Source organism: Aspergillus affinis, assembly GCF_023601865.1.
Source record: "Aspergillus affinis strain CMG 70 chromosome Unknown NODE_36_length_285616_cov_85_140891, whole genome shotgun sequence".
Classification (NCBI taxonomy): Eukaryota; Fungi; Ascomycota; class Eurotiomycetes; order Eurotiales; family Aspergillaceae; genus Aspergillus; species Aspergillus affinis.
Window position 1 is genome coordinate 150,219 of NW_026515817.1, and position 14,293 is coordinate 164,511.

The following is a 14,293-nucleotide window of genomic DNA, read 5'->3' on the forward strand; positions in this document are numbered from 1 at the left end:
CGACTGTTGTCTCCAACATGCCCAGCTTCGATGTGCCGGGGGAATTCCTAAGGCATGCTGTTCTAGACACATTTGTCCCGCATGCCCCAGGAACAGATCTGGAGGCGGCGTTGACCTCCGCTTTGGAAGGAGGAGCTGACGATTTGTCTTCTGTGCTTTCCTTGATTCCCCAACGATCGCTCCTATTTTTCGGTAGGCGAAAGCTTCGCGTCCATCACGAGCTCTATCTCTTACTCATGTATAGTGTGCTACAGATGAATTCTGCACCGTTCGCGTTGTCTTGCGGCTGTCCAATTGTTCGCAAGCGAGCCTAAAACACCATCTCCAAAACCTCGAGGTCAAGCTTGACGCATTTGCCATCGACCCGGCGGAGACAGTTGGAGAAAACCCTACACCCACCAGAGACCTGATCTTTTCAGGGGTTGTCAGCCCAGAGGAGGAACCGCTGGTTGTAGTCAACGAGTTTGAGGGGGAGTCGGGCTCTGGCAACCATGTATATGTGATCTGGAGCGTCGAGACCTTTCTCAGTAATTCTCCCGATGACTTGATCTGCTATGACTCTCACTGACATTCGCAGAGCGCCCTCGTATCCGTATCCAACACCCGTCGTTTCTCTTCATCGCATCGGCAAGCCTCAACCCATCGGAGGCTCGACCGGGTGAATCTCGCGAGGACGACTATTTGCCAACCTTAGTTCCTGCGTCGACGAATATCCTTCAACCATTGGCTAGCGATAAAGCTTTTCCCCAGAAGGACCCTTTCCTTCCAGCCTCCAGGCTGCTGCGAGTTGTACCTGCGAAGTACAGCGAGGACCCCATATACAACGTGGAACAAGAATCAGGCCATCCTATTCGCGTGGTTCCTGCAGCTAGTGCGCGGATACGATACTCCCGTCTCAATTCGTTCTGTGGGCGGCCCACCACCATTGCCAGCCTTGATTTCGAAGTGACTCCGTTCCTAAACTGTGACGTCTTGTTCGAGAAGGCGGACCTGCGCATCTCAGATGGAACGATAGAAACACTGTCGGATACGCCAGGGCTTCTTCCGCCGGTAACATGCCGTCCACGCGATGACATCACTCTGATATACAAACTCACTCCGGAATATGGGCCGGATTCAAATCCTTCAACCACCGTTATGATTAGCGTTTTGGATATCTCCTTGGAGGCGACGGTGAAACTGTCAGACGACTGCAATCCCCGGGTATTGATGCAATGGCGGACAAATGTCGACTTCTCCATGGCTCTCAACCCAACATTCGGAGGACCGAGTCAAGCGTTGCAGCGGAACAACCGACCCGCGAGCCTTCCTATGACACCAAATCAATCCAACTCTATAAGTGGACTGGCAAACAGAAGTTCGCTCAGAGAGAGGGCATACTCCACCACAAGTCTAGGAGTGACAGTCTCGTTCTCGGGGCCGTCTAACGTGGAAGTCGGCAAACCTTTCTCGTGGAACGTCTTCATTGTGAATCGATCATCGCATCCTCGGAAGTTTGCCATGGTGGGTATACCTCGGAGAAAACGTGCTGATCCTCGGGGACATACCGCGCGACCATCCTCTTCATCGCTCTCCAGTCGCAAGGAAGACCAGGTAGCCGAGGCCGTGACCGATGATAATATCGTTCATGCAATGCAGAAGAACGTGGCTGGGCAAGAGGTTGAACTCGTGTGCTTGAGCACTGATGTTCGGGTTGGGTAAGTTGCAGTACACTTCCTACGATAACAATATTCCTAATTGGCTACCATAGACCTCTCCTTCCCGGAACTTGTTTTGCGACAGAGCTGAAACTGCTCCCTTTGGCGGTTGGCTCGCTTCGCATGGAATCTGTGCGCCTTGTGGAAGTCAACACAAACGAAACGACAGACATTCGGGACCTGCCCGATATACAAGCATTCTCCCTTGATAGGAAAGTGAAACCATCTACTGCATAAACACTACCTACGGATGGGGTTTTCTATCGTAGTTGTTGCTGGCATTGGGTGAGAAGCTGATGACATTATCACGTTAAAGAACTGACGGATGGAATGAGCATGTAACGTACTCGAATACTGAGGCAATGAGAATATATAAGCTTAGATAATTGTACCGGGAGTAACCAATACTCCGTAGAGACTGCAGCAGGAAGTTACAGTAGGGAGTGGGGATAACCGATAACTACGGAGTACTAGTAGATGGCTATGACAGCCACAAACGCGCGGCCGTGGGGTTTACCCGCGCCGAACCAGGCGGGCGGACAAAGCGGGCAGCTGATCGTGCGTGATCGGCGATAACTCATTTCTTCCCGTCTGGACAGCCTGGAGTCTCCCATCAAAAGTTCCCCTCTCCATCCCCGTATCAACTATAAGGAGCATCCGGCTCTCCAAGGTAGATCCATTCTGTTCCCTGCCGTTATTGTGGAGATTTTACCCACTGAATTTCTTCCTTCTAGTTAATTTCTACTATCGATCATTCTTACCGCCCTGCCCTGGTGTAATTTCTTTTGTCATTTCGCTCTCCTTTTTCCATACCCTCTTTTGCGTCATACTTTGCTCAATACCGCCGGCCGGGAACCCAGCTTTGCCATCTTTTCCTTGTCCTCGACCCTTTTCCTTTCGCCTCTTAAGAGACTTGCGTCTCACCCGACTTCACGATGTTCACCGTGGCGCGCCGCAGAATCCTGGATGGACTTAATCGGAGGTACATTTACGGTCGCCTGGTATGTCATAGCAACGATGCGCTCATCTTTCTGCCTTGCACGTCGGAACCTCCCCTTTTCCCTCAACGTCAACCCTCGTTCCTCGCCTCTGAATTAGATGATAACGTCTCGCTGATTATTTCCGTTCTAATAGCCTCTCCTTCATACAATTATCTTTTTAATCGAAATGGCGGCGGCTATGCGGCTGGCTGCCAAATTCAACTCCTACTATGCGGAAAAGCCGGGTAAGCCTCTGCTCGCCCCCAACAAGGGATATAAGCGCCCGCTAACATAGGTGTTGTCTACAGTGTTGACTACTATGGTGACCAACGCGGTAAGCGCAATGCGCCCCCCATATTGCCGTTTTGATTATGACGGAGATTAATTAAATTGTGATGACTTTAGATCCTCGGTGGCATCGCGGACACTACTGCACAACTTATCACGGCCTTTAGATCGCGCCCCACCAGTGACCGGACCGATGGCAGCGACTTCATCTCCATCGAAATTCATGATTTGGACAAGGAAAAGCCCCCGGCGCTTGGAGAGCTTAGTCTCTCAAGGAATTCGCCGCAGCCTTTCGATTTCGAGCGCCTAACTCGTTTCATGTCCTACGGTTTCTTCATGGCCCCGATTCAATTTCAATGGTACGGTTTCTTGTCGAGAGCATTCCCGCTCACTAAGGCGAGTCCGACTCTTCCGGCTTTGAAGCGGGTTGCCGTTGATCAGTTCATCTTCGCCCCTTTTGGTACGGAGCGCCCCTTCCATGAATCGAGAAAGACCCTGTTGCTAACCGTCAATGTGTAGGTCTGACATGCTTTTTTACATTCATGACGGTCGCCGAGGGTGGTGGAAGAAGAGCGCTGACTCGCAAGTTCCGCGACGTCTTCTTGCCGACTCTCAAGGCCAACTTCGTTCTCTGGCCTGCGGTGCAGATCCTCAACTTCCGCGTTGTGCCCATCCAGTTCCAGATCGTAAGTGTGAACCTTTGCGCTTCTCAGCGCTGTGCAAGAACCGAGGCTGACTTTGCATTTTCTTCGTAGCCTTTTGTATCCACCATCGGTATTGCCTGGACTGCATACCTGTCCCTGACCAACTCCTCCGAAGAGGACTAATTCAAGATGCAATCACACCTTTCTGCGCTTGATTCTTTTCACTAGTAGTTCTCGTTCACCGGTATTTTCTTGCGTTCTTCATGTTTTTCTACTTACCCGGCGTTGGACGTTGGCATGGAGGGGTGTTCTGATCGGGCTCTTATGGATGGTGTACAGGTTTAATATCCGGTGTCGTCCATGTTTCAACAGGCGTTCTCTTCAAACTTTCGCTATACAGGACAGACAGAAAGCAAAACAAGAGTATCATTATGGACGGCTGTTAAGTACAGGACGTACAGGGGATAGGACCCAAGTCCGGAAGTCCTCAGGCCACACATCTCGTAAGGTATCCATCTGTCAGGCAATCATCGGACGAGGCCAAGGGCAGCAAAGGTACGAGAAAGACAAGACCGACCCGACACGGCTGGCCAGACCCGAGGCTATTAAGTAGCCTGAGTTATCGTGTTGTCGGCGGCCCGGCTGCTTCCGTCGTCGATTCACGGCGGACTGACATCACCTCCGCAACAGCCCGATGCGTCAGCGAATCTCTCACCGGAAGCCCCACCAGTGCGACAACCCCGCCAGAACTCACCGTGAACGTAATAAGAAGGATGTTAGTTGTTAGCGGTACCGCCTTTTTCTTTCCCCTCCACTCCTTGTCCTTTACCTTGTTTCCTCTCCTTCTCTCGCTGACCTGACTTTGACATAGTTTGATTGATTGATTGATTGATCTATACCCTCACAATGTCTCTCTCCAACAAGCTCGCTATCACTGACGTCGACCTCAAGGACAAGCGTGTCCTGATCCGGGTATGCTCTTATCCAAGTTTTCCTCGATTCAGGGGAGTGTTTCCCGTATGGAGGAGCACATTTGCTAATGCTGCCGAACCAAACAGGTCGACTTCAACGTCCCTCTCGATGCCGACAAGAACATCACCAACAACCAGCGTATTGTCGGTGCTCTGCCCACCATCAAGTATGCCGTCGAGAATGGCGCCAAGGCTGTTGTCCTCATGTCCCACCTCGGCCGTCCCGATGGCAAGAAGAACCCCAAGTACAGCCTGAAGCCCGTCGTTGCCGAGCTCGAGAAGCTGCTCGGCAAGAGCGTCGTCTTCTCGGAAGACTGCGTTGGCAAGGAGGCCGAGGAGACCGTCAACAAGGCTACCGGCGGTCAGATCGTCCTCCTCGAGAACCTGCGTTTCCACGCCGAAGAGGAGGGCAGCTACAAGGACGCGGAGGGCAAGAAGGTCAAGGCCGACAAGGACCAGGTCGCCGAGTTCCGCAAGGGACTGACTGCCCTGGGTGATATCTACATCAGTAAGCTTTCCTCCCCTTCCTCCAAATGACCTCGTAACCTAATGGTGGTGCATCCATGTGATCAATTATCTAACGGATTATGTCCTCTGCAGACGACGCTTTCGGAACTGCCCACCGTGCTCACAGCTCCATGGTTGGCGTTGACCTGCCCCAGAAGGCTTCCGGCTTCCTGGTGAAGAAGGAGCTTGACTACTTCGCCCAGGCCCTGGAGAAGCCCCAGCGCCCCTTCCTGGCCATCCTCGGAGGCGCCAAGGTCTCTGACAAGATCCAGCTTATCGACAACCTCCTGGGCAAGGTTAACAGCCTGATCATCACCGGTGGCATGGCTTTCACCTTCAAGAAGACCTTGGAGAACGTTAAGATCGGCAACAGTCTGTTCGACGAGGCCGGCAGCAAGATTGTCGGCGATATTGTCGAGAAGGCCAAGAAGAACAACGTCAAGATCGTCCTGCCCGTTGACTACATCACCGCCGACAAGTTCGCGGCCGACGCCAAGACCGGCAAGGCCACCGACGCCGAGGGCATTCCCGACGGCTACATGGGTCTGGACGTCGGCGAGGAGAGTGTCAAGCTGTACGAGCAGACCATCGCCGAGTCCAAGACCATCCTGTGGAACGGACCCCCCGGTGTCTTCGAGATGGAGCCCTTCGCCAACGCCACCAAGAAGACCCTCGACGCCGCTGTCAAGGCCGCCCAGTCCGGCAGCATCGTCATCATCGGCGGTGGTGACACCGCCACCGTCGCCGCCAAGTTCGGCGCCGAGGAGAAGCTCAGCCACGTTTCGACCGGCGGTGGTGCCTCTCTGGAGCTGTTGGAGGGCAAGGAGCTGCCCGGTGTTGCTGCCCTGTCGAGTAAGTAAACAAAACAACCTAGCCAATATTTCGTTGGGAAACAGGGTAAAATTGTCCAATGAAAATTCTTGGATGCAATTGGCATGTATAAAGCCTTGATTTCCTTTATGTTTTTTATGGCGGGATCTGTTATTAATTTGCAACCCCCTGAGACGAATGTAATGTACGACATTGAATTTAATTAAAAAAAATTGAAATATATTCCAATTTCTTCATGATCTCGTTTCTGATAATTGAGCGAACACAGCAACGGGTCCTAAACTATGAGATCGCCACGAAGTAATCTATCATGCCCATGACGAGTCGGAAAGTTGAGTATAGGTATAACTGTAAATACGTCTAGGATAGAAAGTGTAGTATGCCGCGGAGGGACAAATGCGAAATGCTCTATTTTCAGTTACACTTCTGACGTCCATTTCACGGTTTGCAAACACAACCATACATGGTGTTAGATAGCGATAGCGAGAGTGGTAATAAAGACCAAGGTAGGTAGAATTATGTATGGTCGAGGAAAGATCCCACTCAGCTCAAAAACACACAGCACACCGCACCGTCCAGTATGTATGCTGCATCCTCCTCCACCCAGCTTTCAAGGGAAGGAGCTACATCAGCTAGCCAGCATACGGTAACCAGCTGCCGCCAACTTCACCGGAGAGATACAAATCAACCCAACCGAAACTTTTCCCTTGTCTCTCTCTTCCATCCCAAATCACTTCGGTTTCTATGGTGTAGCCTAAGGTACCCCCGTTTCTTTGACAGATATTGGATATTCATCGTGTTGAATTGGTTCATCATAAAGTGGATTTGCTGATCGATCGATGGGCGCTTTCATCGAGATAAAAAAGCTACCTAGACCAGGACTTGACTAGACAAGGTTTTCCTTTTTTTTTTTTTTTGGTTTGTTTCCCCGACTTCATAAGCCCCCACACGGTCAATCGGGTATCTTAACGAGATGCTTCGACTTTCTTTAATTCCTCTCTGATTGGGCGGAGTAAGGCTGTTAGCAATGATTGTTCTGCCTTGGAGAATGAGTGGGCTAGGTAGGAGAAGAGGTGAGAAAGGAGGTAGATGAGCATCTAGCAAGATCGACAGCTCAAGCTCAAGCTCATGCTCATAAAGGGGAGATGATAGGCGGGGTATGTATCGAAAGCCAAGACCAGGTGGAAACAAAGGTCGATAGCGAGATAGAGACAAGAGAAGATAAAGGCTAAAGCACGTACTGCAACTGCTTCGAAAAGTCCTCGGCCGCATCGTCGTCATCCCAGCTTTCCTCCCACAGATGGGAATTCGCCCCGTTGGCCGCTTGCTCGGTTTCTTCTTGAGGCCAGTCTAGAACGAAGATGGGTCAGCGCAATCGATTCGAACAGCTGTTTGGGAGCAACGTCGACGGGTAGGGGAACCGGAAACATCGAGAGGATAGTGTGGATGACGTCGCGGGTCGGTCTGTCTGTCTGTCTGTTTTGACTCACCTTCAACGGGGAAATCCTCAAACTCGTCGTCTTCCTCGAGCACGGGGGGCTTCTGTTGCTGCGGCTGCTGGGAGGGCTCGGCCTTATCTTGGGGCTGCGCTGTATTCGACATAGTGGGCGGGAAGTGTGTGTGGGTGGATGAGCGAGTTGTTGGAGGAGTCGGTAGGAGTAAGCTAGAAGGAGCGCGAGATACGAGGGCCGGTGGAGTAGCTGAGAGAAGTATATTTGATGACGAAGACTTGCGGTTGACCTGAGCTGGAGAAGTGGCGGCGATGCTGGCTTCACCGCCCGCGGACAAAGGCGGTTGCCGGCCTGAGGCGTGGTCGGCCGGGTCGGAAGGTGTGGGATAAATGGGATTTGTAGGGATTTCAGAGTTGATTCTATCTTCTAACTACTTTGTATCTACTGGATGGACCCTCACAGGAATAGAGCGATTCGTGTGTTCCAGGAACAGGCTGAAGGGGGCGAGATGCGGTGGCCTGCCCTACTGGTACTTCGATGATGTATTGCCCTCTCGCTGGTATCTCACGGCCGGTGCGGTTATGCTCCGCCTCGCCGACTCGGTGGACCACGGATACCCTCTGGACGTTTCCTTTATTCGTATTTATCCCTTTCCTCTTCATATTCTTTTCCCTCCCTCTCTCACACACCCACTCATTCCCGTGTCTTTCACTTGGTGCTTCGTCCTCCAGGTGATGCACTTGATGGGAACCGCTGTCTTTCTCGCATTCCGTTTTCTCTCGGGGTTCGGACCCCTGCGGCTCCCGCTCTAAACCAAGGAATTTCGATCGATTCGATCGATTTAATATACACATCGAATCTCTCTTTCCATTTACTGTCGTTTCCTTTAACCTTCTCTCCATTTCCCCTTTTGCTATTCGCTCTGTAACCACGGTCATCCGGTGATTCAGAGTGCAATATGCTTCGAGTAGGTTCCTGGCTCTATGGCAAAAAGCCAGCCGCCAACACACAGTCGCTGGACTCGTTGACTGAATTGCGAGATCGTGAGTATTCCGTTCACTCTCCATTAAACTTGGACGTTGTGACTGACATCGTGGGTGGGGGCGCAGTCGAGGATGCGATGAAGGGTAAGCTGAATGCTCGCGTGCCCTACGCTTTGGGGGCCAAGACGTCACGTTCTAACCGATCCCGAGCACAGCCGCGACGCTTATCCTGAATGACGATGTCGACGGCGCTGAAGATGGTCTCTCGGAGGGAGTCTCGTCCTTTCACAATGTGTGTATTTGAATTGCGCCCTCTTCGGTGGCTTCGGAGACTGACCGTGGGGAATTTCCGATCTTCTAGCTGGGCAGAGGCGTGGTCGCATTCATCCGGGCGACGTTAGGTTTCGAGCAGGAGGTGATGCGTCAAGGTTCGCGGATCTCTTCTCACGTCATGTGGGCTTCTCCCTCGAGTGGTCGATGACTGATTTGCTTGCTCCCCTCTCCGTAGCGTCGGAACGACTCAATGCAGCTGAGAACACTGCCTACAATGATCAGCAGAAAGCGCAGCACAACTCGCATGCGCCGAACTCGTACCATTCGCAGATCTATGTGCCCGGCACCGAGTTTGCGCTCTGCCAGGCCATGGCACAGCTGATGAGTGCCGTGGTGGGCGTGCTCAACGAAAGTCTCACGGAGAGTATCAAAGGATTCTATAAGCTCCGCAAGGCATATATAACCCTGGACGGGATCTTGAAGATGGAGCAGAAGTTCATGCAGTTGAACCAGTCGGGCGGGACGACTCCCACCGAACTCTTGCAGTCTTCCAGCCGCGCCTCGGGTCTGGACGCATCTGCAAACCCCGATGCGAACTCCTCCGTCGAGGCTGCGGGACTCTCGCAGAAATTGTCTGACATCAATGTTTCCAGCGAAGAGGAATCGACAACGGACGCTTCTTCGACCAAGAGTCCTGCTGACATGCTAAGCCACGACCCGGATTCCGACATCTTCAAAAATGAGATCGACGTCTTCGTGCACTCCGGCGCTAACTTCTGCTTTGGTATTCTTCTGTTGCTGATCTCGATGGTGCCACCGGCATTTAGCAAGCTACTCGGAATTATTGGATTCCATGGCGACAAGGAACGAGGCCTGAGGATGCTGTGGCAGGCCAGTAAGTTTCATAATTTGATTGGCGCCATCGCTGCGTTTGCAATCCTCGGGTACTACAACGGTTTCGTGCGTTACTGCGACATAATGCCCGATCCAGTCCCCGGCGACGACGCAGATGTCCAGGGATATCCCCAGGAGAGGCTCGAGTCCCTCCTCGCAAAGATGCGGCAGCGATTCCCTAAGAGTCAACTTTGGCTCCTCGAAGAATCGCGAATGGAAGGCGCTAACAAGAATCTTGAGCGGGCGTTGGAGCTGCTCTGTGGCGAGGAGAAGAGTCCGCTGCAGCAGGTGGAAGCCTTGCGCGTGTTCGAACGGAGTTTGAATGCGATGTACCTTCACCGGCACGAGCTTTGTGCCAAGTCATTCCTCGAGGTATTTGATCTTCCATTCATGAAATTGCCAAGGGGGGATGATATGCTGACCAATAAACTAGTGCGTGGATCTCAACTCCTGGTCTCGATCCTTGTACTATTATATTGCGGGGTCATCGCACCTCTCTTTATACCGGAGCAGCAGCGGAGACGCCGAGCTGGCGGCCAAGCACGCGGAGAAGGCGACCGAGTACTACCGAATGGCGCCTCCGCTGGCAGGGAAGAAGCGGTTCATGGCGCGCCAATTGCCGTTCGACATCTTCGTTACACGAAAGATTGCCAAATGGGAGGCTCGCGCCAAGGAATGGAAGGTGCCGCTAGTCGACGCCGTGGGGGTCGATCCGATCGAGGAGATGATCTTCTTCTGGAACGGACACAGTCGCATGACGACCGAGCAACTCGAGGAATCGCTCCAGAACCTGGCCTGGTCCGAAAACGACGCCAACAAGAAGAACTGGTCGCGCGAGGGCCCAGAAGAGAAGGCCATTCTACAACTACTGCGAGCCGCCGTCTGGCGCTCGATGCGCAAACATGACCAGGCCAGGAAGCTGATCCAGGACTCGGTGCTGAGCCACGACAAGACCCTGTTCACGGGCCACCTCAAGGACAACTGGGTGCAACCTGCCGCGCACTTTGAGATGGCCGCCAACATGTGGATGGAGCGACCGAACTACATTGCCGTCCACGGCGACGGCTCGGGAAGTCCTCCTGCCGAGACCACCAAGGGCGAGGCGAGTTCGGCGACTCCGCTGGAGAAGCAGAAGGTGCGCGAGTGCAAGGAGTATCTCGAGAAGGCGTCTCGATGGGAAAGCTACGAGCTGGATACCCGGATCGGGCTGAAGGTGACGGCTGCGATGGAGGCGGTGCAAAAGTGGGAGAACATGCATTCTTCCAGCACCAGCTGATGAATTGACGATGTATAATGAAAACATGTAGACTTGATTGATTGCACACATACATGGCTTGTCAAAGACTTGATACCTTGATGAGATACCGGGCGAATAGAGGGAATGGGAACGGAGGGTACATACATAAAAGGCTGGATTTTGTGACTTATCATTTATTTTATCTGACTGATATTATCTACGAAATATTGATTGCATTGCTTTCTGTATGCACTATCATTACCTACAAGTATGCAGCTGTGGTCACGTTCTCTAATAATGACTCGGGAATCCCGTGATGCTTTTCAGCCTGGCGGAGGTTCCGATTTCTCTCTTCCGTACTTTTGCCATCCTCTTCGGCATCAACCGTCCATCAACCATCAATCATTATTGACCATGACCATCGGCGATTGAGGATTGACTCATTCAATGCAAGTGAAATACTACCTTGTTCCCCATCTATATCCACCTCCAACCGAATGAAAGAAAAGCTTGCCCTCGACCCATCCCCACCCCCAAGAACCCACCGGGGTACAAGTTCCAGTAATTATCTCCGACCAGCCAGTAGTGGCGATCGTTCAGTCGCCGAGGCGCCACTCCAAGTCTCCAACGGGGAACTTTTGGGAGCTTTGGGCCTCGGAGAATATTCCGGGCGGATTTTGCCCGACTGCAACGGCTACCTCCCGCGTCTTGGCCACAGCAGTCAGGAAGAGATTGTCCAATCTGCAGATGAACAGAAGATAAGAGAGCGGAGGGACAGGATTAGAAATGGCAGATCCTGGAAACCGATGAGTTGATTCTTAATTAATCTGTCTTTCTAGTGGTCTTTTAGTCTTAGACTGACGAGTCCATCCTCCACCGCTTGCAGTTGTCTCCACAATCCACACACGAGCGAATGCCCAATGCCTTCCTTCGGACTAGTTATCGGACGTCCGATGGCCTCTCAGCGCCTATAACGGACCTGGTCCGGCTAAGTCGGCTTGCCTGTCCGCCATGGATCGGCCCTGGGGTAAAGCATATTTTTTTTTTTCTCTTTGGTTTAAGAAAGGATCTTGCCTTATAAGCTATGGTTCCTGTCAAATTGTTTTGGGAAATGCCCAGACTTATCCTCTCCTCTTCCCAATTGTGATGACGTCGGGCCATACCTAACTAATTTTTAATCTTCAATTGTTGCTGTCTTTTTTGGAAGATCGCCTTGATCGACATTGGCCTTTGCTGTCAAATGTCAGAAATCCTATATTGGATTTGAAAGTCTATTTTTTTTTATTACTCCGACGACTATCAACTCGGGGGTTTTGACCTCGCGAACTTTGTAAATTTCTCTTATCAAGCGTGGCGATTCATGCCTTATCGTCATGACGCGAGCAGAAACAGATCGATCGTCGCGAACTTCATCCTCCGGCATTGATTCCTTAGAGCAACAAGTGACGCGCGATGATCCGCATCAAAACGGAACGTTGGAAAAGCAGACAACTGCCGCGTCAGGTCTGTCGGTGTTTGAGAATCGCGCGCACTCGGTGATCTCAAGGATTCGGAGTCGAGAGCCCGGTCAGGATGCGCCCTTTACCCATCCGCTCTCGCATACTAAAACCACGAGTGATGTCATCGTGGACTTTGATGGTCCGGATGATCCCTATAAGCCTATCAATTGGCGGTTTCAGAAGAAATGTATAACTACCTTGCTATATGGTCTGACGACGATGGGTGCTACCTGGGCGAGTTCCATGTATGCTGAATCCTACGGTTTTGGTGGTTATGATAGAAGGACTGACTCGGGCTTAGTTACTCGACTGGTACGAAGCAAGTTGACTCGGAGTTTGGAGTCGGCGAAGAAGTTGGGACGCTCGGTACCTCTTTGCTACTCTTTGGCTTCGGTATGTTCTGCTGGTCCTGAGCGGTGGTTGCTACTTACCATCTGGTTCTTTCGCATATACTAACGCTTTCTCAGGTCTGGGTCCTCTCGTCTGGGCTCCGCTATCCGAAGTTTACGGGCGTAAACCTGCGGTCTTGTTACCATATTTCATTGCCGCTTGTTTCTCCTTTGGTACGGCTGCGGCCAAAGACCTGCAAACAGTGATGCTCACTCGATTCTTCGCCGGGTTCTTTGGCTCCGCGCCGATCACCAACACCGGTGGCGTCTTGAGCGATATCTGGACAGCCGAACAACGAGGCGCGGCCATCGTAGGATATGCCATGGCCGTTGTCGGAGGCCCGGTGCTAGGTCCTATTGCTGGCGGTGCCATTTGCCAAAGCTACCTTGGATGGAGATGGACGGAATATGTGAGACCAGACCCTTTCGTTAGAAGCGAACCCTCCACCAGAACATCCCGACTAACCCCCTCCCCCCCCTAGTTAACCGGCATCATGATGGTCTTCTTCCTCGTCATGGACGTCCTCTTCCTCGACGAAAGCTACCCACCAGTCCTCCTAGTCTACAAAGCACAACGCCTCCGCTTCGACACAGGCAACTGGGCGCTCCACGCGCGCCACGAAGAATGGGACGTGACCTTCAAAGAGCTTGGCAACAAATACCTCATCCGACCCTTCGCCCTCCTCACCACACCCATCTGCTTCCTCGTGGCACTCTACGCCTCCTTCGTCTACGGTATCATCTACCTCAGTCTCGCCGCCTTCCCGGTCGAATTCCAAGAAGTGCGCGGCTGGAACCAACTCGTCGGCGCCCTCCCCTTCCTCGCCTACCTCGTCGGCATCTTCTTCGCCGCAGCCGTGAACCTCCTCAACCAAAAATTCTACATCAAACGCCTCCGCGCCAACAACGACTTCCCCGTCCCCGAAGCCCGCCTACCCCCCATGATGATCGGGTCCATCCTCTTCGCCGCAGGCCTCTTCATCTTCGGCTGGACGGGCGACCCCAAGATCCACTGGATCGGACCCCTCATCGGCGCCGTCCTGATGGGTTTCGGCTTCTTCACCATCTTCCAAGCAGCCCTGAACTACCTCATCGACACATTCCAGAAAGTCGCCGCCAGCGCCGTCGCCGCGAATACCTTTCTGCGCAGTCTCTTCGCTGGCTGTTTCCCGCTCTTCGCGCACATCATGTTCCGTGAGATGGGCGTCGATTGGGCATCCAGTGTATTGGGCTTCGTGGCCATCGCGTTAATCCCGATCCCGTATCTGTTTTATATTTTTGGGAAGAGGATCCGCGCGAGGGGGAAGTGGTCGAGAGGGTCAGTTTATGGGTATTAATTTGCCTTTTCTTTTTCTTTTCTTTAATCTACATATAATTTGTTAGGTATTGGTGAAGTGTAGTCAGCGAGGTTGACTAGAGTTTTCCCGTCTTCACTTATTTGACACCGGAATGAAATGGAGGAAAGAAAAAATACATCAAGAAAAAGGTCGTTCTATCACCCATATAATGCTCATGAAAAAGAGGAAAGAGAGTGAGAAAGAAAGAGAGCGAGACTAACTATGTCTTTGAGATACCACCATCAGCGATAATTATGTTTTGATTTTTTGTTACAAAAAAGTTTAATCAAGATGATGAATACAATGCTTGGA

The 14,293-nt window shown here is 52.1% G+C and overlaps 6 protein-coding genes across 6 annotated transcripts; 5 read left to right on the forward strand and 1 right to left on the reverse strand.

The window, feature by feature from the left end:
- Nucleotides 1–17: 17 nt before the first annotated feature.
- On the forward strand, nt 18–1,934 carry KD926_006678 (TRAPP trafficking subunit Trs65 domain-containing protein; the record flags this gene model as incomplete). Its single annotated transcript, XM_053099683.1, has 4 exons — nt 18–192; nt 255–527; nt 578–1,697; nt 1,751–1,934. The coding sequence occupies 4 exons, from the start codon at nt 18–20 to the stop codon at nt 1,932–1,934; spliced, it is 1,752 nt and encodes a 583-aa protein (XP_052956585.1).
- A 698-nt stretch (nt 1,935–2,632) lies between these two features.
- KD926_006679 (Mpv17/PMP22 family protein) lies at nt 2,633–3,792 on the forward strand (the record flags this gene model as incomplete). The annotated part of the gene is made up of 6 exons (XM_053099684.1): nt 2,633–2,698; nt 2,832–2,922; nt 2,986–3,011; nt 3,083–3,425; nt 3,485–3,651; nt 3,721–3,792. 6 exons carry the CDS (start codon nt 2,633–2,635, stop codon nt 3,790–3,792), a joined length of 765 nt encoding a protein of 254 aa, XP_052956586.1.
- Nucleotides 3,793–4,515: 723 nt separating this feature from the next.
- pgkA (phosphoglycerate kinase pgkA) lies at nt 4,516–5,947 on the forward strand (the record flags this gene model as incomplete). The annotated part of the gene is made up of 3 exons (XM_053099685.1): nt 4,516–4,581; nt 4,668–5,088; nt 5,181–5,947. The coding sequence occupies 3 exons, from the start codon at nt 4,516–4,518 to the stop codon at nt 5,945–5,947; spliced, it is 1,254 nt and encodes a 417-aa protein (XP_052956587.1).
- Nucleotides 5,948–7,146: 1,199 nt separating this feature from the next.
- Nucleotides 7,147–7,520, reverse strand: KD926_006681 (proteasome regulatory particle lid subunit SEM1; the record flags this gene model as incomplete). The annotated part of the gene is made up of 2 exons (XM_053099687.1): nt 7,147–7,268; nt 7,409–7,520. The coding sequence occupies 2 exons, from the start codon at nt 7,518–7,520 to the stop codon at nt 7,147–7,149; spliced, it is 234 nt and encodes a 77-aa protein (XP_052956588.1).
- Nucleotides 7,521–8,327: 807 nt separating this feature from the next.
- KD926_006682 (TTC39/IML2 family protein) lies at nt 8,328–10,795 on the forward strand (the record flags this gene model as incomplete). The annotated part of the gene is made up of 4 exons (XM_053099688.1): nt 8,328–8,496; nt 8,568–8,648; nt 8,714–9,891; nt 9,953–10,795. 4 exons carry the CDS (start codon nt 8,328–8,330, stop codon nt 10,793–10,795), a joined length of 2,271 nt encoding a protein of 756 aa, XP_052956589.1.
- Nucleotides 10,796–12,129: 1,334 nt separating this feature from the next.
- On the forward strand, nt 12,130–13,981 carry KD926_006683 (MFS transporter; the record flags this gene model as incomplete). The annotated part of the gene is made up of 4 exons (XM_053099689.1): nt 12,130–12,500; nt 12,557–12,648; nt 12,723–13,054; nt 13,127–13,981. 4 exons carry the CDS (start codon nt 12,130–12,132, stop codon nt 13,979–13,981), a joined length of 1,650 nt encoding a protein of 549 aa, XP_052956590.1.
- Between the last annotated feature and the right edge of the window lie 312 nt (nt 13,982–14,293).